The sequence below is a fragment of the Apodemus sylvaticus genome, chromosome 10, assembly GCF_947179515.1.
Source record: "Apodemus sylvaticus chromosome 10, mApoSyl1.1, whole genome shotgun sequence".
Lineage (NCBI taxonomy): Eukaryota > Metazoa > Chordata > Mammalia > Rodentia > Muridae > Apodemus > Apodemus sylvaticus.
The window spans coordinates 16,967,800-16,992,458 of record NC_067481.1 but is presented as its reverse complement, the minus strand read 5'-3'; the positions used below and the strand labels follow the sequence as shown (position 1 = coordinate 16,992,458).

General features: G+C 51.7%; 1 protein-coding gene across 1 annotated transcript; it reads left to right on the top strand.

Annotated features, from left to right (window-relative positions):
- Nucleotides 1-759: 759 nt before the first annotated feature.
- On the top strand, nucleotides 760-22,813 carry LOC127694105 (angiotensin-converting enzyme). The gene is made up of 25 exons (XM_052195519.1): nucleotides 760-1,093; nucleotides 1,762-1,929; nucleotides 2,599-2,692; nucleotides 3,492-3,635; nucleotides 4,225-4,416; nucleotides 4,923-5,020; nucleotides 5,303-5,475; nucleotides 5,824-6,047; nucleotides 6,322-6,466; nucleotides 6,715-6,813; nucleotides 7,027-7,149; nucleotides 7,487-7,698; nucleotides 8,365-8,501; nucleotides 9,359-9,517; nucleotides 9,766-9,853; nucleotides 11,831-11,974; nucleotides 12,142-12,333; nucleotides 15,066-15,163; nucleotides 15,329-15,501; nucleotides 17,702-17,925; nucleotides 18,242-18,386; nucleotides 18,660-18,758; nucleotides 20,727-20,849; nucleotides 21,278-21,465; nucleotides 21,666-22,813. Exons 1-25 carry the CDS (start codon nucleotides 815-817, stop codon nucleotides 21,896-21,898), a joined length of 3,954 nt encoding a protein of 1,317 aa, XP_052051479.1. The 5' UTR covers nucleotides 760-814; the 3' UTR covers nucleotides 21,899-22,813.
- The last annotated feature ends 1,846 nt before the right edge of the window (nucleotides 22,814-24,659 follow it).

The window sequence follows — 24,659 nt, the reverse complement described above, 5'->3', positions numbered from 1 at the left end:
AGGACATGATCTTCCCACCCCAGGCTTGTCACTTTGAAGGACAGGTGGAGGAGACAGGGAAATGACTGGGAGTGTGGAGACCTCAGGTGACTTGAAGCCGATCTGTCTCAGTGGTAATTTCTCCACTTTGAAAGGGCAGGGGGTTGCAGTAATCTCTAAGGTATTGTCTAGTTCTCAAAGTGTGCGACTCCGAGATTCTAGGGCTCAGTTAGGACGACCCATCCATGGCTCCTCCTCATAGAGCAGAACAGACCCTATTTTGAGGCATCCCAATAACCCAAGCCCAAGGTGAACATCTGCTGACATCTGCAGCACCCTAGCCAAGGCACCTGTCAGGACACCAAAGCTTCCTGAACCCACGCAGGCGACCCCTTTCCTCTATGACCTGGCAACCTTAAGTCCATCCCGGTGGCACCAGCCAGCCACCCCTCCCCCCCATCCCCTTGTCACTCAAGAGCCCGGAAAGAGGGTTATGCCAAACCTCCTAGACTCTGTGGCCTGAGACTACGTGGTGGCGGCCAGAGGGCACGGTTGGGCCGCAGTAGTGTTTGCTGAGGCCAGGGATCCCTTTCTAGCTTCCTCTAAGAGCCCGACCCAGCCCTAGCCCTCTCTCCAGGCCCCTCGGGGCTCCCCTTGCCCAGGGCGGGCGGGGAATCAGTCGGGCTCGCTTTGCCGGGGACTTTGGAGCGAGGAGGAAGCACGGAGGGGCGGGGAGGTAGGGGTGTGTCGGGAGGCGGCGGTGGCTGGGTTTTATAATCCGCAGGGCGGTCGCGGCGCGGGAGAAGGGGCAGCGCCGCACCGCGCGCACCGCGCCATGGGGGCTGCGTCTGGCCAGCGGGGGCGGTGGCCGTTGTCGCCTCTGCTCTTGATGCTGTCGCTGCTGGTGCTGCTGCTGCTGCTGGTGCTGCTGCCGCCGTCGCCCGCCCAGGCGCTCGACCCTGGATTGCAACCTGGCAACTTTTCCGCGGACGAGGCAGGGGCGCAGCTCTTCGCTGACAGCTATAACTCGAGTGCCGAGGTGGTGATGTTCCAGAGCTCCGTGGCCAGCTGGGCGTACGACACCAACATCACGGAGGAGAATGCGCGGCTCTATGTGGGTGCCCGGGCCCGGGCGGGGGCGGGGCGCAGAAGGGCGCAGTGGCCAATCACAGGCCTTCGGTCAGTCGCCCGGGGCGGGCAGCAGGCTCCAAGGGCCCCCAGCCTCACCCCCGAGCAGTGAGGTCCCTCGTGGGACCCCTGCCCAGGCCGGACCCCCTCACCCGCTCTGCGCATTAGACAGGCGATGATGCTCCAGTAGAGGCTGGGCACGTGATCCATGCCAACACCAGAATGGAGTGGATGAAGCTGGCTCCTCTGAGGCCAAAATGCTCCCAAAGCGGCATCAAGGGCTGGGGCAATGAATGGCTGTCTGCACAATGGCTATCAGGAATCTGGGGAAGCAGGGTACCCGGCTTGGCTCCAGAGCCCTTGACCTCTGGCAGCTGCCCGACCTCCTGTTGAGTTTCTCTTCCTGGCTCTCCACTCACTGTCCCCTACTCTGGCCCCAATTTTCTCCTTCATTGTTCCCTTGAATTAGATTCCCACACTTTCCAACCCGAGGGCTCAGGAGGAGGGGCGCTGCTCCACGCTCATCTCCAGGACAGGATCTCTTCCAGGGGTCTGGAAGCCCTTAGCCTCCCTCTGCTCTCTCACTACTGTAGTCTCCCCCACATGGCCTCTTCCTAAGATGAACTACTCTTTCTACCCTCCTGGTGACCACAGGAGGAAGCGGCCCTGATCAGCCAGGAGTTTGCAGAGGTCTGGGGTAAGAAGGCCAAGGAACTGTATGAGCCCATCTGGCAGAACTTTACTGACTCAAAGCTGCGAAGGATCATCCGATCGATTCGGACCCTAGGCTCTGCCAACCTGCCCCTGGCCCAGCGGCAGCAGGTGGGTCTGAGGGTGGAGGCAGAACTCGAGCGCCCCAAGTGCCTATTGTGGTTGGGAAAGAAAGCCGGCAGACAAGGGTTTACAGTCTGTTACAGACCTTGGTTATCAGGAATCTGGGGAAAGAGTGCTGTTCACAGGCTTTTTCCTCCAGATGCATGATTGTGACTGCTTACTTTATATTGTGGAGTAGAAAGTCAAATACAGGAGCTGGAGTGTAGCTGATTTACCAGAGTAGCGGAGCATGTGTGAGACCCTGGAATTCATACTCAGAATGGCATTGCCCATACAAAGAGGGATATGCTCTCTGCCTCCCTCCCCCCCTTCACACACACACACACACACACACAGTCAAGAGTAAATCTCTAAGCAGACTTGGTTTATGGGCTTTATTCGAATGGTTGGGAAGGCAGACCCAGGACCCGGGGGGTAGCAGGGATTCATGCCCGCTGTGAGCTGGGGACAAGCTGAGGCTTGTCTCAGCCCTCTGGTCAGTACCACCTGCAAAGGCTGCTTGCACTAGAAGACAGTGGCGGTTGGGAGAACTCAGTGGCCTTGTCTGAGGTACATCCTTTCTCTGGGCCACTTTTTCCTTCCAGCCAAGGGGGTGGGAAGATGAACTCCAGGGGCTAATATTTGGTCACTAATACTTCCTCAACTCCTACTCGGCAGTACAACTCTCTGCTAAGCAACATGAGCAGAATCTACTCCACTGGCAAGGTCTGCTTCCCCAACAAGACTGCTACCTGCTGGTCCCTGGACCCAGGTATGGTCCTATCCCATCTCTGCTGGGATTTCCGGGTCCTTTTGGGTCACCTCTAGGATGATGTTTGTCAGTAAATCAAAGGCACTGCTACCCCATTGGGGCTGGAATGTGTAGATGAACCCACACTTCTGCCCCATACCCTTGCTTCTTCTGGAAAACTCACTTCAGGGACCTCTAGCACAGAGGTTCTCATCCTGTGGGTTGCGACCCTTTGCGGGGGGGGGGGGTCGAACAACTCTTTCCCAGGGGTCACTTAAGACCATATTTACCCAACACAGATATTTACACTATGATTCACCACAGTAGCACAGTTGCAGTTGTAAAGTAGCAACAGAAATAATTTTATGGTTGCGAGTCCCCACCACATGGGACTCCCTGGGACTTACAACCACACAAAGGATGGAAGCATTAGGAAGGTGGAGAGCCACTGGGCTAGCCTGCCCCTCACCATGGCTGCCTTCTGGCCACATAGCTCTCCCATCAGGGGTCCTGTCACGTTCTCCAAAAGCTTCCCACAAGCCTTGAGTCCCTTGGCATTTTGCCACAAGACGAGCCGTTCTATGCAATGAGCCACGGAAGGTCTGTCTATTCTAACCTCTAAATGTCCTTTCTGTGTCAACTGCCTTAGACATGTTCCTGGGAGCAGGGTCCTGCCTGGTGCTTTCTTTGGATAGCCTCATCCCTTCAAGCCCATAGGATGCCCTTGGTCTGGGGATACAGTGAGGCGTGAGGAAGCTGGTGAGAATGAAGAGCACTGTATACCTCTGGTTTCCTAACTGACCCTGATCACCTCTCTCAGAGCTCACCAACGTCCTGGCTTCCTCACGAAGCTATGCCAAGCTGCTCTTTGCCTGGGAAGGCTGGCATGATGCTGTGGGTATCCCCCTGAAACCCCTCTATCAAGACTTCACTGCCCTCAGTAACGAAGCCTCCAGACAAGACGGTGAGCCTGCGTCTTCCCCTCCATGGGCAGACAGCCATCTTTCCTATCTTACCAGGCATTCTTGTCTGTGGTCCTTGGTGAGCCCCAAGTTCCTGAGCTAGATAAAACAGCCAGTCTGGTGGTCTCAAGGTCTCATAGCTAGTGGGAATGGTATGAAATCTGCAGCCAACAGACCTTGCTGTCCTGCCCCCTCTTGTTGATGCTCCTGGTACTACCTTCAGCACTGTTCCCAACCCTAAGACTCTTTGTGCTCTCAGACCTGTTTTGCTGGAGCCTAGAGTGGACCTTGATATGGTTGGTGATCCATACCTGTAATCCCAGTATTTGAAAGGCTGAGGGTAGGAGGATGAGGCGTTTGAAGCCAGCCTGGGCTACACAGTGAGACCCTGGTCTTAAAAAGTGGGGGCTGGTTATGGCACACAGCTGTAACCCCAGAACTCGAGAGACCGAGGCAGGAAGATCTTGAGTTCAAGGCCAGCCTGAGCAAACATCTCAGTCCATTGCTTGGAGTCAGGAAAATGGTAGAGTTGAAGCTAGGATGTGGACAACCAACGCCGTGGGCCTCACCTGAACTCTCCCACCCTGTTAGGCTTCTCAGACACAGGAGCCTACTGGCGCTCCTGGTATGAGACCCCTTCCTTTGAGGAGAATCTAGAGCATCTCTACCACCAACTAGAGCCCCTCTACCTGAACCTCCATGCCTATGTCCGCCGTGCACTGTACCGCCGCTATGGGGACAAATACATCAACCTCAGAGGGCCTATTCCTGCTCATCTGCTGGGTAAGAACCTGGGCCTTGCTGCCAAGAGGAGCGTGGGTGCAGGAAGATGCCTAGAAGAAGGAAGGCGGGTCACCGTCATGGTGCCGCAAGTATGTGGAATGTCATAACATTTGCTTTCTTACCGGAAGCCCCCATGGCTCAAGGTCCCTACCAGCCTGGAATCCTGTTTTATAGAAGGGGACACTGAAGTTTATTTAGGGCATGCAAGAATTTAGAGCCAACAGAGAGCTAGACTAGAGCAGAGCTAGGGGTCAAGTCAATGGCTTTAGACCATATCTGAGGACAGGAGCCTGGGAGCCTGGGAGCCTGTGGCCCCTTGGTGAAGGATCTTGGCCTAATCAGAAAAAAACGCCACAGCCAGTCCTGTGGAGCCCACAGAGAGTCTGGAGACACATCCTCTGGCCCAAGGGTATAAAAGTGCTGGCAGCCATGCAGGAGACCATTATATAGGAAACGGGAATGGCTGGGTAGGAGACCAAGCTGTCCCACTTGCTTCTTCCACGTAGGAGACATGTGGGCCCAGAGCTGGGAGAACATCTACGACATGGTAGTGCCTTTCCCAGACAAACCCAACCTCGATGTCACCAGTACAATGGTACAGAAGGTAAGCTCTGGGAGTCAGGTCCCAAGTAGGGCAGTGAGATGGAGTAAGAGGTCATGTGACAGGCGTCTTCCCACCCCTTTCCTAGGGTCTCTGTCCATGGTGGCTGGGTGATCTGCTGTGGTAGAGTCAGTAGTGCCCTCCTACCTTTGGGAAGCGAGGCCACTGAACCGTAGATACCTTTCCCGGGCTGGACACTGTCTTGGGTGGAGATCACAAGCCTTGAGCTCAAGGCTTGGCTCCACATGGCTGCCTCCTGACCTGTTTCCCTGCCTGCTGGGCCAGGCCTGGAACACTACGCACATGTTCCGGGTATCAGAGGAATTCTTCACCTCGCTGGGGCTCTCACCCATGCCTCCTGAGTTCTGGGCGGAGTCGATGCTGGAGAAGCCAACGGATGGACGTGAGGTGGTGTGCCACGCCTCTGCCTGGGACTTCTCCAACAGGAAGGACTTCAGGTCAGACCTGGGGAGAGGAGTGCGCGCAGAGGTTCTAAGGAGGCAGCTGTGACACAGACCTGCCCGTGTTGGGGGACTGGTCTAGTCCAGGGCAATAGGGCTTATCACCTCATTAGCTCACTATCCCTGCGGCTTTGAGGAACCGCAGCTGTGTTGCCTTGGCATGGAGGAGGACTTGAGTGGTGGTGGATCAGGGTAGGGTCCAAAAAGTTGCTAGCTCCTAAACACTCTTCACCCCAGGACAGAGTCCTCCTTGGCCCTGTGGTCCTGGGTTCCTCCGGGACCAGCCTCCCCAGTGCTCTGGTCCTGCCCTCAACATCACCTTCACCCCCATTATCCCCACTCCAGGATTAAGCAGTGCACACGAATCACAATGGAGCAGCTGTACACAGTACACCATGAGATGGGTCACATACAGTACTACCTCCAGTACAAGGACCTGCCCATCTCTCTGCGTAGAGGCGCCAACCCTGGCTTCCATGAGGCCATTGGGGATGTGCTCGCACTCTCCGTCTGCACCCCCGCACATCTGCACAAAATTGGCCTGCTGGACCATGTTGCCACTGACATAGGTATGGGGGGGGCGTGTCCAGCCTGGCTCGTTCAAATCTCCTACCACAGTAGATGTCCACGGCTCCCCACTCCATCATGTCCTTATTTTTAACTTGAGGCATCAGATACACACACCCCGAGCTTAGCACTCACCCAGAGTCCTTGTCTAAACAAGGCTTGGCACTTGAGGTTCACCTCTATCTGCCCAGCCTCGTCTCCTGCCAGATGGCCCGGCCCCAGGGCCACTCTGTCTTGGACTCTCTCCTTCCACATTTTCTTTCTGTTTCTGGACAGAAAGTGACATCAATTACTTGCTAAAGATGGCCCTAGAGAAAATTGCCTTCTTGCCCTTTGCCTACCTGGTGGACCAGTGGCGCTGGGGTGTCTTCAGTGGACGTACCCCACCCTCTCGCTACAACTTTGACTGGTGGTATTTTCGGTGAGAAGAGGGTTAGGGAAAGTGTCACCCAGGGGACCTCCTGCCTCTACAAGTCTTGTCCCTTCCTCTCTAACAACATCCGCCCTCCTCCTTTCCCACTGAAACCTTGCCCTCGGGAAGTCTCCATTTTCCAGGCGGTGGAAGGGATGCTGGGGAGGGGGTGGTCTACAGTGGGACCAGTATCTTTTCTGCAAGTCTCAGGCAACCTGTACAGCCTAGGGCCTTAGGATTTAAACATCCTCTTCTAGAACCAAGTATCAGGGGATTTGCCCACCAGTTGCCCGGAATGAAACCCATTTCGATGCTGGAGCCAAGTATCACATCCCAAACGCCACACCATACATCAGGTATCCCTGCTCTACCCACACCCCTGCTCTGTCCTCCTTCAGACCCAAGGGTTGAGAGTCAGAGGGCTCCTCCCTGGCCTACGCTCCCTTTCTGCCTTCTTCCCAACAGACAGCCCTTAGCCCGGCTGCGCCTACAGGACACGGGTTAGAGCCTCCGCAAGGCACCTTTGTCTAGCTCCCCACATTCCTTCTAGCGCCTGTCTGTGCCCGCAGGTACTTTGTAAGCTTCGTGCTGCAGTTCCAGTTCCATCAAGCCTTGTGTAAGGAGGCAGGCCACCAGGGCCCTCTACACCAGTGTGACATCTACCAGTCCACCCAGGCGGGAGCCAAGCTCCAGTATGTGTCAGGGATGGGCAACACGAGGGGGGCTGAGGGACGAGGCTGGTGGAGGGCATCTCTGCAGGTAGCTGCCTGCTCTGGTAGGAGCACCACAAAGCCAGACTCTGTCCTCTATTCCTTCATACTCCATCTCTCCATCTCCTGTCTTACACATCAAATATTTATCAAGCAAGCCTTCAGCTTGCCAGGGCCAGGCAAATATCCCCTGCCAGTCTCACGGAGGCCCACCCCCCAACCTTAGAGTTCTTTTTCTAATGAGAGACAAAGTGGTAGTGGTGCTGTTGTGGCCCCACCCTGTGGCCCCTGAGCCTACGGCGATCACTCTGCTTGGCAGGCAGGTGCTGCAGGCTGGCTCCTCCAGGCCCTGGCAGGAGGTGCTGAAGGACCTGGTAGGCTCAGACACCCTGGATGCCAAGCCACTACTGGAGTACTTCCAACCAGTCAGCCAGTGGCTGCAGGAGCAGAATCGGCGGAATGGCGAAGTCCTAGGCTGGCCTGAGTATCAGTGGCGTCCACCGTTACCCGACGACTATCCAGAGGGCATTGGTAAAGCTCTGAGTGAGGGTGGACTGGGACCGGGAGAAGTCCTGGCCTCTGGCCTCTGGCCTCTGGCCTCTGGGCCCAAAGCCTCAGCTTCCTGGTCCCAGCTGCCAGCTGGGCTCCAGTGTCCTTTGCTTCAGTGCCAAGCCACCCCTGGGCTCATCATAAGGGCTCTACAGCAAAAGTGGGTAATGTCTCGCTCCCAGGGTCCTAGAGACAGTGTGCCCAAGCCTGAGGGCCCCTCGGGGTCAGGCTGGCTGGCACATTGCTCTATGAGGTCACACAGCAGGCTCGGCTCTTATTGGCCAGTGGTGGGGGCTGCAGGGCTCTGCTCTCCTGCGGCCATGGGCCAAGGTTGGGCCACTCCAGGACTGCCCAGCCTCCTCTTTCTGCTGCTCTGCTGTGGTCACCTTCTACCAGCCCTGAGTCAGGTGGCCGCCAACCACGCAACGGCCAACCAGGGGATAACCAACCAGGCAACAACCAGAAGCCAGACAACAACCCACCAAGCAACAGACAGCCAGACAACCCAGATCCCAAGTGGGACTCCTGGAAGGGGGCAGGGCCATGAGGGGGCAAGGAGCCAGGGGCCAGCAGGAGGGAGCGCCAGTGAGACCACACCTTGTGGTAAGGAAGGCAAGGCCTGTCTGTTTTCCTCCTCACCTCCTACAGACCTAGAGACCGATGAAGCCAAGGCTCACAGGTTCGTGGAGGAGTATGACCGGACAGCCCAGGTGCTCTGGAACGAGTACGCGGAGGCCAACTGGCATTATAACACCAACATTACCAGAGAGGGCAGCAATATCCTGGTAGGAGCCACCTCCACCAACTCCAGCATGAAGCATGTGTGTGTGTCACACACACACACACACACACACACACACACAGCACCAAGCTGAAAAATTGGCGAAAAGTCTGAACAGAGTATTTAGAACAATTCTCCATTTCTTAGTGGCTTGGACTCCACACCTGAGCAAATTTCTCTAGTTTGTTACCGTTTTCTAGTTTAGGACTCTCAGACAGTAATCCACTGTACATCAGTGACTTATAACATGTTAATGTTATAACACCAGTGTTATAAGTGACTTATAACATAAGCGATGTTAGTGTCACTCCTTAAAGGACTGACGGCCTGTTTGTCAGCACTGAGGGATTACTCCCCTCTACCCCGGCCCTTCCTTTATGACCGAGTATTCTTTATACCACAGAAAGCCAATTCTAGCCATATGCTCCAACCATTGGGTGCTAATGTTGACTAAACACCCACTATATGTGGCAGCCCCTGGGTCCTTGGCACCTCAACGTCTTCTGCATATACCCCTTGGCAGTTATGCATACACAGTGAAATTCTTTCCATTTCAAAGATGCAATCCCTGAATACTCAGGGTGGGGACCTTCTATCTAACAGCACACTGCCTTCATCTTAATGACACTGCATGCTAAGTTTCTTTGCCCTACTTGCGAGACTGCAGGTATCTGCCTAAGAACTCATACTGTACCTAAGGTATTCGTAGATTAGGTCCAGGTTGAAGTGAAGGGTATCTGTCAGGGCAAAGACACCAGCCTAATGAAACAACACTCCTCACCATCACCTTTATAGACCCTCCTACCCAGAGGCCATGCCAAATATCCTGAGCCTGTGACACCACCCCCTTGTGCCCCTCAGCTTCAGAAAAACAAGGAAGTGTCCAACTACACCCTGAAATATGGCACCTGGGCCAAGACATTTGATGTGAGCAACTTTCAAAACTCTACCATCAAGCGGATCATAAAGAAGGTTCAGAACATAGGTCCGGCAGTGCTGCCTCCCAAGGAGTTAGAGGAGGTATGTGGCCATTCCGAGCAGGGAGTGGAGACTGCTGGGAGATGAGTCACAGCCTGGTCTGGGTCTACACTGCTTTCTTGATTTGTCAAGTCTTACTGTGGGTCATGTCTCCATGTCTCTGCAATTCCCGTAACTGCAATGCTCTGAGGACACATGCTCCCGTGGGTCCCACCCTTGGTACCTGTCACCAGAACAAAATGGGGGCGGGGGGCGGGGGTCTCTTCACCACCCTTTTTTTCCCCTTACAGTACAACAAGATCCTGCTAGACATGGAGACAACGTACAGCATAGCTAACATTTGCTACACAAATGGCACTTGTCTGCCACTGGAGCCTGGTGAGAGCACCCTTGGGTGAGAGAGGTGGTGGTAGGGATGAGGGTGCCATCAAGGGAAGGGTTTCTTCAACTCCTTTCCACTGGTGGAACTGCTCTGCCCCCACTGAGAACCAGAACCCCAGCCAAATTTCCCTAATCCTCTGCCCCATAAGGTTGTCTCATCTGCCCAGAAGTCCTCGCCCTCTTTCTGTCCACATCCACCTCAGAGCAGTAGGCTCTCAAGCGTGTGCTTCAGAGCCTCAACCCTGAAAGGAGAGTCGCAGACCTTCTGGTCTTAGGTCTCCACCTTCTCTGACTTCCTTAGAACCCCTTCCCTCCCTGAGGGAGATTGCTGAGAAGGAAATGGGAGAGAATGAATCATACAAGAGTTCCACAGCCCTAGGAACGCCAAATTAGAACTTGCCCTCCTGTTCCTAGCTGATACCATTCCACACCATCCTCCTGCTACTGAACCGGCTGAGAACTGGCTCATAACCACCTCTCTCTCTCTCTCTCTCTCTCTCTCTCTCTCTCTCTCTCTCTCTCTCTCTCTCTACTTATTTCTCTTTAGCCTGTGTCCCCTTTGCCAAGATTCACTCTGACCCCACCAATACCCACACAAATACTCTCACAACCCACTCTTTCCAAGGTTGATACGCATTCTTTGCAAGGAATCTTTACCAGAAGTTGTTTCCTCCTGACCCCACCCCAACTCCCGTGTCAGAACAATAAGAAATAGAAGGGGAAATGGAAAATAAACAGGAGGAAGAAAGAGTCCCGGAGCAGGGTCTGCCCTATAGGTAGTAGATGTGGCTATGCACGCAAAGAGGAAGGGGGGACGTGTCTGTGCTTCATGCTCATGGGCGTGTAAGAATGCCTGGGGCATGTCTGCATGTCGGGGTGTCTATTTCTAAATATGTACATTTTAAAAACATGTAGCACTTGGTATCCCCGACATAGTGTTTTGATCTAGGACCAGGCCATCTGGTCACAGACATAGTAATTAAAAGGTTCGTGAAGACTGGTGATTCATCAGAAAGCAGGCACAGAATTCTGAAAGCAAATCTTTTTCAAAGAAAGCTAATTAAGTTTACCTTTTTCTGTGACAAGTATTATATATGACATAGAATACCCAGATAGAGACACTAAGCATAAGTTCAACTGTGAGGGCGTGGGCCGCATCAGATGCTCCAAGCCTCCATGTAAGCCAAGGGCAGGGCAGGAGGAGAAGGCGCCTGTTTCAAGATAGACGCTTGCAGTCTTGTGTGACCCTCAACCCAGCCTGAGAGTCGGATGCCACCTGTGTGTTCTTACTGGGGTTTCTTGCGCAGAGTGGATTTCACAGGACATAACCGCAGGGTCTCCTCCTTGCTGGGGGCAGCTCAGATAGTTCTTGCCCCTACACAGCCCTTGCAGCTACTGTTTTATTAATTTCAGCCCAATGACAATTTGCAAAGAATGCTGGGGATCCCCAGGGCCACAGCAATGAGGAGTCACAGTCCCCTGCTCAGGGACAGAGCTCTGCCATCCATTTCCACATTTCGGGGAGGGCTACAGTCACTTCCTTGTTTATAGATATAGAAAGAGATAGGTCTGTGGGAGAGAGAACTTGAACTCAGGCCTGTGAAACTCCACAAACCATTTCTCCCAGGGAAGGTTTATGAGAGAACCTTTTGTTTCTGCTTGGGCCTAGCCACACCCTACAAGTGTACATAAACATGCCATTGAGATGCCCATAAGAGAAGAAAAGGCTATCCCCTTTCAGAGTGTCTGAGGTTGTGTGTTTGTAACATGTCACCCCAGGTGGGCACCCTAGGAGTTCCTCGAGGCCATCTCCCCCCCCCCCCACTAGACTCCTTCCCTGTTTTTGTCATCTCCAAGTGCTCTTACCAGTTTTATTCCAAATCTGAAATTCTACAACCAAGTTCCCTCATAAGCAGATGAGAGGTGAACCAAGGGCCAAGGCTCAAGCCACCCCACCCGACTCCTTCCTTCCAGATCTGACGAATATGATGGCCACATCCCGGAAATACGAAGAGCTGTTATGGGCGTGGAAGAGCTGGCGAGACAAGGTGGGGAGGGCCATCCTTCCTTTTTTCCCAAAGTACGTGGAATTCTCCAACAAGATTGCCAAGCTCAACGGTGAGTTACCAGTGCTGGTGCCCCTGGCTATCTGCTCCCCAGAACCTCAAACTCCTCAGAGATCTTCTGGGACCCATGGGCTAGGAGCAAGTAGGGCCCTAGAAATGTCAGGGACATATTGGGTGAGTGATGGCTGTCGGGAGAGCTTGGCTGTGTCTCCTGTGCAGGTTACACTGATGGAGGGGACTCATGGAGATCCTTATACGAGTCGGACAGCTTGGAGCAAGACCTGGAAAAACTGTACCAGGAGCTGCAGCCTCTCTACCTGAACCTGCATGCCTACGTGCGCCGCTCCCTGCATCGCCACTATGGGCCCGAGTACATCAACCTGGATGGCCCCCTTCCTGCCCACCTGCTAGGTAAGGGCATTGGTCCAGGATAGTGCCGGCTGCAGGGCAGAGATAAAACCAGAATCGTGACAGAACCTAAAGCTCTGGGGGAGCATGGCCAGGGCTGAGTGGAGAGGGGAAGGGGGAACTCCTCACTCATCTTTCATACCACAAGCGTTGTTTGTGGTGCTGAGGATTGAACCCATGACCTTATATGTGGCAGGCAATTGCTTTAACTCTGAGACACTCTCCCCAGCTTTTCTGGTGCCATGCCTGCCACGGAATTAAGATGTACGAGACTTTTTACCATCTTTTAAGGGGAAGACTACATTACCCACCATGCCCTGCGATAACAAGACCCAGGAGTCTTGGCATGGGGCTTGGAGAACTTCCATGAGCCTTGCACGATGTGAGGTTTTGGCAGGGATGGGGTGGAGAGTCTGGGTCAAGGTGACAGCAAAGAGCCTTCTAGGGCTTTAACTATTAAAATAACCCATAGTGCGTGAAGGAGGGAGGGGAGGGACACCATAAGAGATGAGAAGAGGTAGGGGGGAAACAGAGGCCACCAGCATTCCCCCCCCCCCATTGGGTCAGCACATTCCTGGTGTGATTGCGAACAGTGAAGCCAGAGGGAGCACATTTAGAGGTCATTTGGGAGACATCCCTCCAGAAGATGGTTCTACTGAGTCTCACTCACTTGGAGCATTGCTGCCTCCCAAGATCCTAGCCTCCTCCATCCCTCTTGGGGGAGTTGAAAGACAATCTAAGTAGATGTCAACTCAGTGACCAGGCAGAGCCCAGGAGGGATGTAGAACACTCCAGGTGGCCAGGGATCCAGCCTGGGGCTGAGAATTTCATCTCCAGTGATGAGAGGAGAAGAAAGTCTTTAGTATAGTATACTATACTAACCTATACTATATATACTATACTATGTTATGCTATACTAAACTATACTATATATACTATACTATGCTATGCTATACTAAACTATACTATATATACTCTACTATGCTATGCTATACTATACTAACCTATACTATATATACTATGCTATGCTATACTAAACTATACTATATATACTATACTATGCTATGCTATACTATACTAACCTATACTATATATACTATACTATGCTATGCTATGCTATACTATACTAACCTATACTATATATACTATACTATGCTATGCTATACTATACTAACCTATACTATATATACTATACTATGCTATGCTATACTATACTAACCTATACTATATATACTATACTATGCTATACTAAACTATACTATATATACTATACTATGCTATGCTATACTAAACTATACTATATATACTATACTATGCTATACTAAACTATGCTATATATACTATACTATGCTATGCTATACTAAACTATACTATATATACTATACTGTGCTATACTATACTAAACTATACTATATATACTATACTATGCTATGCTATACTAAACTATACTATATATACTATACTATGCTATGCTATACTAAACTATACTATATATACTATACTATGCTATACTAAACTACTATATATACTATGCTATGCTATACTAAACTATACTATATATTCTATACTATGCTATGCTATGCTATACTAAACTATACTGAATTATACTATACTATACTATGCTACGCTATACTAATATACTATACTATGGTATACTATACTATGCTATACTATACTAAACTATACTATGCTATACTATACTAAACTATACTATAATATACTAAACTATTCTATGTAATACTAAACTATAGTATACTCTACTAAACTATACTATACATACTATACTATACTATAGTATACTAAAGTATACTATACATACTATACTAAAGTATACTATAATATACTAAACTATACTATGCTAAACTATACTATAATATACTAAACTATACTATAATATACTAAGCTATACTACACTAAACTATGCTAAGCTACGCTACACTACACTACACTGTACACTAGTACAGTGTACCCCCCACCAACATTCCCACCCACTTCATCTCTCCACCATTCTCTGGCACACCCTCCCTCAGCTGTGGAAGACTCCTGTCTCTAAGTGGAGTTTTGACTTTTCCACTCATTCTGAATGTCCCCCTTCTTTCCAATCTTGGAGAACTGGGCTCTTAAATTGACACTAAACTCTCGGACATTAGCTGTTCCCAGAGGAGATGGTTGAGTCCTGTTGGAGTCCTGGTGGCCTGCATAATACAACTTCAGAGAATAGAGAGGAGACACTGTAAAGGTAGCTAAGAGTATGGTCTGCGGGCATTTAAACCCAATCTCATCTCTGAGGAGTTATGAACCCCTGTTGGGATTATATAACTCTCTCCTGACCCAAGGTCCTCTGCTACACAGGACCAGGGGGCAAGCAGGATTACAGGTTGTTGCATGCCATGTGCTTTAGGTTGGTTGGCACCTTGGAGGTGGTGGTCATGGGTGCCGATGCTCTGGGGACTACAGGTTTCTTGTGGAGGATTCCTTCACTGCTCATGAGTAGTAAAGACTATCGGTTCCTAAGGACTAGCAAGGCTTTACCTACAGCCAATATTGGAAGTGACCTTGAGGGCTGGGTATGCAGGTGGAGACATCAAAAACCCAACACAGTTTGCAAACAGTTGGTGCTCAAGGGATACCACCTTGATTGATAGGATTAGGATCTGGCCCTTCTTCCTGCAGGATTTTTCTGAGCCTAAACAATTATGTTTGCTCTCTGCCATCTCTTTCCCACTTGCCTCCAGGGAACATGTGGGCACAGACGTGGTCCAACATCTATGATTTGGTGGCGCCCTTCCCTTCCGCTCCCAATTTAGATATCTCGGAGGCCATGAAAAAGCAGGTCAGTGAAGCCAAGGCCGCCATCTCTGGAGCTCCTGAGGGAACGAGGGAGGGCAGGCCCAGAGTGGAGGGCAGATTCTCTCTCTCCTCTCACAGCCTCTCTACTGTCACAATTGTGTCTGTCAGTCAGAGAGCCCAGTTTGCAAAGAACTCTCTGTGCTTGCAGGGATGGACACCCAGAAGGATATTTAAGGAAGCTGATGATTTCTTTACCTCCCTGGGGCTGTTACCAGTGCCCCCTGAGTTCTGGAACAAGTCCATGTTAGAGAAGCCAAGCGATGGACGGGAGGTGGTGTGCCATGCCTCTGCCTGGGACTTCTACAACGGCAAGGACTTCAGGTCTGTCTGATTGGAAGTAGGACCCTTATCTCAAGCCTGGGGACAAGGGTATGGCTCTGTGGCTATCCCCTCGACTGGAGTGAACAGGACAGATGGGGGCAGTTTGGGATGTAGTTGGGAGTCAAAGAGTTGGGTCCAGTTCCAGGCCTGAGAATCAGGTAGGGAAATTCCACCTAAGAAATGAAAGCCAGAAGTTCTGGGCAGCTCTTTCAGTGGTCCGCTGGATGCTTAAGACCACAGACCTGATGTAAGCTCTGTGTGTGCTACAAAGTGTCCTTTACATATTGCTGACTCTTCCTGTGAGTATGCCGCTGGTACACAGGTGGGCACACTAGCGCTTGGGTGCCTGACACAGAACTCACTGTCGATGATGACGGGTGAGGCACTGTCCTTATAAAGCTGGGATTAATTACCTACAGCTGTCTAACAGACTGCCCCAAAATCTAGTGGCATAAAATGACTAGCTGATCTTCAAGGTTCCACGTGCTGTGCACTACAGGAGGGCTTCAGGCAGTGTGCAGTGAAAGTGTCCTTACTCCAGTGACCGACATCTCAGAATATTCCAAAACTTAATTGGGCCAGTAAGGTGTCTCAGAAAATAAAGGTGCTTGCCGTCACCTCTAACGGCCTAATCCTCCAAATCCACCTGGTGCAGGGAGAGAATGGACTTTCAAAAACTGCTGTCCTTGGATGGCCACGGACATGCCACGCCAGGTGCACACACACACATACACACACACACACAAATATATAAACTCTTAAAACTTTAATTAATTGGCACTGGGGGAAGTGACTCCTAGGGCTTTGTGAAAGCTGGAAAAGCATTCTGTCACTAAGTTACACCCTAGACACAGCTGGGGTAATTTTAACAGCTCATCTGGGGCCATTTGCCCAGAATGTCATTTTGGCTATTGGCTGAGGTTTTCAGTCCCCCCCCCCAACATGTAGTGCCTAGGTTAGAATGTTTAAAGTGAGCTGGTTAGGGTGTCTGGTTAGTGTGGCTGCGGCAGCTTGGGGTTGATCCGGGCATCATTTTGGCACAGGCTGGCAGGTGTATTAAAGCAGAAGCAGCCAGGTTTTTCAGTGGCTAAATTTAAAACTGATAGAGTCCTGTCTGCTGTGGGTCCCTCCTCCCTCCGGCATCCCTCTTTGTACACAGAGTCTCACTAGATAGCTCAGGCTGGCATTGAACTTGTGATCCTCCTGCCTGAGGCTCCCAAGTGCTGGAATCACAAGTGTCTTTATCTTTAACCTTACATGTCTACCACATTCTATTGGCTATAGAAAGCCCCAAGGACAACTGAGATTCAAAAGAAGAGGGGAGACTATGTCTGGGTTGGAGCGGAGATACTGTCCCCAGCTGATGAAGTACCCATATAAAACAAGTATACAAAGCTAGGGCACAAACAAAGTGGGGTTCGTGGGGTTGGGGGTGCTGCCTAGCCTGGGACTCTTTGAAAGCATTGGGGCTTGGAGCTGTAAGGTCCAGGTACATTGACAAGGGGATTTGGGATTATGGGGTGAGAATTCCTTTTCTATGGGGAGTCAGAAGAAGATAGGCACAATCCACCCTCAGTGGATCGAGCATGTTGGGCAGCTCCTCCTCCCCGTCCCCATAAAAAAGAGTTATCAGGGGATCCTGCACTGAGAGACTCTGCTTAGACCCCAGGCAGAAGTGCCCATCATTGGAAGTGGCTTGTAGGAGAGAGGAGGGAATCAACTCAGGGAGGCGGAGCCTTCTGTCTTGGACAGCTTTGGAACTGTCATTCAGCCCTGACCATTAGCATTCTTTAAGTGAATCCACTCTGAGGTTTTGGATTAAATGGGATGGAAATTGCCACAGCCCATAGGTTCCTCTGGAAGCCCCAACCCTGGAAGATAAAGTACGTGGGAAAACACTGGACACACATTCTACAATGTATAGAATTCATGTCTTGGGTCTGTAGAGCAGGTCAGAAAGCAATAGACAGGGTGGATTAGAGCTCCTCAGGGAAACTAGGGACAGAGGGATGCCTACAATGACCTTTAGAAACTTCTGGCCCCCAGGCTACCTCTTTCTTAGGGTAGCTTGATTTCTCCTTCCCATCATGCCATGTTCCTTGCATATATGGGGAGCATGTCTGTTTCCTATGATGCACGCACTGTGGTCCCTTTGCGCCTTTGATATTCTAACACCCCTTCTCCCAACCCCTGTCCCTAGGATCAAGCAGTGTACCTCTGTGAACATGGAGGACCTGGTGATAGCCCACCACGAAATGGGCCACATCCAGTATTTCATGCAGTACAAAGACTTACCTGTGACCTTTCGGGAGGGTGCCAACCCTGGTTTTCATGAGGCTATTGGAGATGTTCTGGCTCTGTCGGTGTCTACCCCCAAGCATCTACACAGTCTCAACCTGCTTAGTAGTGAGGGCAGTGGCTACGGTGAGAGAGAGCAGAGACCCTCTTGGCCAGGCTGGGGACCCAGAAGGGGTGACATACTTGGGAGGCGGGAAGGAAGACGATTTTGCAGACCCCGCCCCCTGTGCAAAGATCTTCTGTAGACCTTTAGGAGGGAAGAGAACCCAGCAGGACAAAGCTTGAGAGGAAATCACACAGACCATCCTAAGAAGGATGAAGAGATTCAGCATCTTCCTCCCCTCCCCCACCTGGACCTGAGCCGATAGCCCTTCCCCCCCCCCCCCCCATAAGAGGCGGGTATGAACCTGAGACCGTGTTCTTTCTCTCTTTCCCTTGGCAGAACATAACATCAACTTTCTAATGAAGATGGCCCTCGACAAGATCGCCTTCATCCCTTTCAGCTACCTCATCGACCAGTGGCGCTGGAGGGTCTTCGACGGAACCATCACCAAGGAGAACTACAACCAGGAGTGGTGGAGCCTCAGGTTCTAGAACACTCTGGTGTGGGGGGCTGTGAATTGGAAGGGATCTCTGAATTGTCTGTATGCGCTTTGAGTGTCTACCGATGAGCCAGTGAAGTGTATGTGTGTGCACACACCTGTGATGGGGTCCCCTGGGGTGGCTGTACACAGGTGCACAGCATGCAGGAGTAGAGGACATTTTGATGCAGGGACCATTCTTCAAGTAAAAAAATACCCACCCCCTTTCAACTTGGTTCTCCCTAAACTTGCCTTCTACCACATCTTCCTCTCTGACAGGCTGAAGTATCAGGGTCTCTGCCCTCCAGTGCCTAGATCCCAAGGTGACTTTGATCCAGGGTCCAAGTTCCACGTTCCTGCGAATGTGCCGTACATCAGGTAAGACTGAAGCACGGAGATGGCGCCATGAAGGGTGGTCCACTCGGGGTCATGTTTAAATTTTGTCACTGGACACTCCATCCTCGAACCACCCCATCACACCTGGAGGAGCTGGCTCATGATACGCAGTGCCTGGGGTCCACTTACCCGCTACCAAAGCCATTTCTTTTAAAATGTTCCTTGGGTAACACGAGAGGTCACATCAACTAAACAGTTAAAAGCAGAAACCTCACCAGAAGATTGGCTACTGGTTACAAGGCCTAGTCTAGGTAGGATTTCTGTTTCAAAGCAGGTTTTATTCTGCAGCCCAGGCTAGCCTGGAGCTAACTGTGTAGTTCAGGCAGGCCTTGAATTTACAGCAGTCCTCTTATCTTGACCTAGCCAGGCAAATGGGCCATCACACCCACCACTAACAGGGCAATTATCACCTGGCTGGATACTGACTCAGCCCGTTGATTGATTAGTTTTGAGACAAGATCCCTTTGTGGGGCCTTTGTTCCAACTGTTGAACTGCCTGCAGTCAACATGTTGAGTTATATCTGAAATATCCTGTAGTCTGCAGCACAGACTGCTTATGTAGGAGGCTGGGTGCTTAGGGACGGGTTAATTACCAGCTTGAGGCTCAGTGGTCATGTTCTTTGAACAAGGTCCTCTGTCTCTCTGGGTATCCATATTCTCACCTTGATCTCAGCACAAGGGCTAACCTTAGCCACCCTTCTACACAGAACATGCTGGAGACCTGGTAGCTGCGGTCCTCCATTATTAAATGACTCTCATAAGTGGATTGCGTCCGCGCACTGGCCTGGGCGTCCTTCAGCTATAGCATTAGGTGGCCAAGGCAGCTCCTTTCCTTCCTCATGCTCTGGGGGTGGGGGGGTGGGGGAGCTTACTCAGGGTTAGGAAGGATGAGTGTGGTACCCAGAGTTGCGACTCAGCAGATCCCAGGACAGAGTCCCTTTTACCCAGACTACCTGGAAGCAAGGCACAGAGGACAGAGAAGACCTCTCAGGAAGGCTTAGCGGCTTACAGGTCTTGCCTCTAGTAATCTCTGGAAGCCAAGGGGCGGCAGGTCCTGACACCAGGACTAAAGTCAGCAGGTATCAGGATGGATAGAGTGTGGGGCCTGGCAGGAGAGACAACTGTCACTCTCCAAGGTTTCAGAGGACCAAGAAGCAAGAAGTGTCATTGCTGGGACCCATCAGCCTTGACCTAGACAGTACCCTAGTGAGGACCTTTAGGGGACAGGTCTCCGGTAAGGCCACTGCCACCTAACAGATCTCCTAAGGTTCCAGCACTCACTCTTGCCTAGAGATGGACGCTGTGACAGTGTCCCAGCTCAGCACAATTATCCGGATAACAGTGAACAAAGGAGACTTGGCTCTCTAGAAAAGCACATCTCACTGGCCTGCAGCCTGCACGAACACTGAGGAAGTGCCAGGGGAGTGGGTAGCAAACAGCTTGTGCCCGGAATCCAAAGGAAGGAGCCTGTTCTGCTACTCTGGACATTTAAAACCAGAGTCGGTGTGGTTGCCCAGGCTTGACTGGCAGGTTCCCACCAGGAAATCCCTGCTACTTCAGATAAGACTGTTCCCACTGCCTTCCCTACCGAGAAGGCCCTACTGCGTCCACAGGCTCCACCCAGCAACCCCTAGCCTTCTGCTCCAGCAGTGGAAACCCCACGGCCTGCCAAGGCTTTGATGGGTTCTCTCATTAACCTCTCCTTGCCTGCTTTGTTCATCCCCTTGGAGCAGGGATGAAGGCCGCCTGTGGTGGGCAGTAGCCATACAGGCATAGCTGGGAAGAGCTCAGATGGCACCAAAGGTGACATCCTGACTGCATCCAGTGATTCCTGTGACTGTCAGAGGGGCTGGGTCTCCTTGGCACGATCAAGCCCCTCCATCTCCACCGCACTCCACCTTTCCTCTAGTCTAGGCCCTTCACCCACGTCATCCCCTCCCCCCACTTCAGGTACTTTATCAGCTTCATCATCCAGTTCCAGTTCCACGAGGCACTGTGTCACGCAGCTGGGCACACGGGTCCCCTGCACAAGTGCGACATCTACCAATCCAAGGAAGCAGGAAAGCTCCTGGCGTGAGTGCCCTTGAACCTCCTTTGACTCTTTGGCCCCGAGAAACCACTAAAGCTATTCTAGGAGCACGGAGAACAGCCAAGAAGATCCTGAGTCACCCTCGACATGTCACTCCCAGGAGGACACTGGAGTCCCTGGGCCCTCCCCTCTCCACCCCCCCCACACCCCCATACCCCCCACACCCCCATATCACCCACACCCCCATACCCCCCATACCCCCATATCCCCCACACCCCCATATCCCCCACACCCCCATATCCCTCACCCCCTATATCCCCCACACCCCAACCCCCGCCTCAGAGCTACTCTGCTTTTCCCAATCCTAAAGGGCTGTTTAGGCATGGGAAATGGGTTTGGAGAAAGTGTCTGACTAAGTAAGAGAATCCTGGTCCTTCTTACTCAGTTTCCCTTTCTCTGGTGCTTCCCCCAGAGATGCCATGAAGCTGGGTTACAGTAAGCCGTGGCCAGAGGCCATGAAGCTAATCACAGGCCAACCTAACATGTCAGCCTCCGCCATGATGAATTACTTCAAGCCACTGACAGAATGGCTCGTCACGGAGAACAGGAGACACGGAGAGACACTGGGCTGGCCGGAGTACAACTGGACACCAAGCACGGGTACCACCACCCACCCCGCCTCCAGTCCCCGGCCCAGATCCCAGAGCTCACATAGGGCTGAACCCCATCCCCAGTCCAGACAGACTCCAGTCTGATCTCAGATCGAGAACAGGGACGCCAGGACACGGGACCCCAGCCCACGGGACCCCAGCCCACCTGTCGCCCCGCCCACCGCCCTATCTCCTTGCTTCCTCGCTCAGCTCGCTCAGAAGGCTCCCTCCCAGAGTCCACCCGCGTCAACTTCCTGGGCATGTACCTGGAGCCACAGCAGGCCCGCGTGGGCCAGTGGGTGCTGCTCTTCCTAGGCGTCGCCCTGCTGGTGGCCACCGTGGGTCTCGCCCATCGACTCTACAACATCCATAACCATCACAGCCTCCGCCGGCCCCACCGTGGGCCCCAGTTTGGATCTGAGGTGGAGCTCAGACACTCCTGAGGTGACCCTGCTGGCAAGGCCAGCAGAGGAGTGTCCCATAAGAAACTGGATGGGGGCATGGTTCTGAGTGGAACATACCCTAGCTGAGCCTTCCTCCTTTGCTGTCCCCATCCACTCTGTCCCCCGGGCCCAGCCCCCATTCTCTAGACAACCAGCATCTAACATGGCCTTCCCTGCCCAGTCTCTGTGAATACAATTAAAGGTCCTCCCCAACACCTGACTCTGTGTCCCTTGTGGGAAGCCAGGGACAGGACCGGCTGCTCGCCTGTCTCCTGACAGTCCAGCAGGACCCTTTACTGATCACCCTCAGTCTCTCTCCAAGCAGGAACCTAATCCCAAGTGCTCTGGACCCCATGCCCTACGACCTTTTCCGCCAACCTTCCTAACAGCCCAGACAAGGTGTCCTGCCCACCCATGCCCTTGCCAGGGAGGATCCTAGGAAACAGAGAGGAAGCAGGTACCGTGGGCTGCCTCCTGCTTCACATGTGGATGCACTGTGGACGGCTCATTCTGTTCCACAGTGACCTCTCTGTGGGTGGGTGTCTCAGGGGGAAGGCCTTGGATGCCCTTCCCTGCTACAGAGTGAGGGCCCTGGAAGGACCTGGCTCACAGAGGGTGTCGAAGTCCTGCTGGTTCAAAAGTGGACAGCCCGGGTTCCCTGATGGAGACACACAGGCTCTGCCCATGGGAAAGAGCATTAATCAGTGACCACACAGTGGGCTCACTGCTACAGCCCGCCTCCGCATTCCAGAGCACACCCCCTCAGCCTAAGCCGTCCGTTGAAAGGTTTACTCGGATTTGGGGGATGTCATTGGAAGTAACTTTATTTACATATTTATGTAGTAAATTTGGAAAATCTGAGTAAAAAGCCCATAATAGCAACATTGCGAAACATAAAAGCACTGTTGGCACTAAGGTATCGTCCAGCCTTTTTATTTTATTTTTTTCTACATATGATATAAATGAGGTATCACAATATTCTATGTATCTTTTTTTCCCTTTAACATAAATTCATCTATTTAAAAAAGATACCTAATTGCTAAACCTAGTTCTTGACCAAATGGAAAATGGTCAGATTTCTGGGGCAGAATCTCGCCTTCCAGCTGGGCCCCACTCTGTTAGGATCCTCAGCTCAAACTGTCTCCAGGCTTTGCATATCTCTGTCTCTATCTCTTTCTCCGAGAGAGTGTGTGTGTGTGTGTGTGTATGTGTGTGTGTGTGTGTGTGTATGGTCTGTATGTGCAGGGATATGGAGTTGAGGAATCCTGGATTTACAAGAGGGTGGAAGTTTACAATTCAGCAAGACAATGAAACTTATAAACACACACCCTCTGGATTGTTCCACGCCCTATAACCACAGACTTTAGTTCCCCCACCCCACCCCCTTCCCCTTTGCTATTTGTCTGCCAGACAAAGGTCATTGTCACATAACCTCCTTTCCTATTTTTATAAACTACAGAGGTTCATGCTGCCTCTCAGGGCTATGGGCAGTGTGAGGTCACCAGCCTTCACCCAAAGAACCTAGCTACAGGCTGAGGGCAGAGGATTTTACCATGTGGTTACCGTGGCAAACTGTTTTGTCTTGATTTTTAAATTTTTGGGGGGGGGTGGATTTGGTTTTTTTGAAACAGGGTTTCTCTGTATAGCCCTGGCTGTCCTGGAACTCACTTTGTAGACCAGGCTGGCCTTGAACTCAGAAATCCACCTGCCTCTGCCTCCCGGAGTGCTGGGATTACAGGCGTGCACCACCACCGCCCGGCAATTTTTATTTTATTAGATATTTGCTTTATTTACATTTCAAATGTTATCCCCTTTCCTTGTTATCCCTCCAAAAACCCCCTCCCCTCTACCCCCTCCCCCTGCTTACCAACCCCCCCCCCACTTTCCTGACCCGGAATTCCTCTACATTGGGGCATCGAGCCTTCACACTCTAGTGTGTGTGTATGTGTGTGTAAGAGTGTGTACACGTGCACACGTGAGCTTGTTAGCACCCTGTGTAGAGATCAGAAAACAACTTTCAGAAGTCTGTTCTCTACTTCCAGCATAGTTCCGTGATGAAACTCAAGCTGTCAGGTTTGCACACCAAGAGCTTATCCCGCCGCGCCCTCTTGCCAGCCCCCCACCTTCTTTTGGTTGTACTGTATGGGACACGTGCACATAGATACCACGAAGCATGTCTGGAGGTCAGAGGACAGCTTGCAGGAGTTGGCTCATTCCTTACACTGTGTGGGACCTGGGGACCAAACTCAGGCTGTTTGAAACTCACGCCTTCACTCACCGAGTCATTCTGCCAGCCCTCCACTTTATTTTTTGAGACAAAGTTTCTCACAGAACCAGGAGCTTGCCAATTCCATCAGACTACAGTCCCCAAGGGTCCAACGGTCACCTGGCAAGGTATGGATGTGCGTAGCCACGCCCAGCTTTGAACCTAGGTCTTCGTGATTGCGCAACAAGCACTTTCCCAATGAGGTTGTCATCCTAGTCCCCACCACCACTCCACATTTTGAAGCATTATAGTTTTGGATTTATTGTGTTTTGAGATGGAGGTCTTGCTATGTGATCCAGGCTGACCTCAGATTCTCAATCCTCCAGCCTCAGCCTCCTGAGTACTATGATTTTATACACACACACACACACACACACACACACACACAGACATAGACATAGATATATGCCAACATTCTCAAAACACTACATTTGGTCAAATGCCTGTTTGCACTTCTATGGAGAGAGAGAGAGAGAGAGAGAGAGAGAGAGAGAG

Coding starts and splice junctions, on each gene's coding strand:
- LOC127694105 (XM_052195519.1), top strand. CDS start 815: ATGGGGGCTGCGTCTGGCCAGCGGGGGCGGTGGCCGTTGTCGCCTCTG. Junction 3,636..4,224: donor CGAAGCCTCCAGACAAGACG/GTGAGCCTGCGT, acceptor CCACCCTGTTAG/GCTTCTCAGACACAGGAGCC. Junction 9,518..9,765: donor CTCCCAAGGAGTTAGAGGAG/GTATGTGGCCAT, acceptor TTCCCCTTACAG/TACAACAAGATCCTGCTAGA.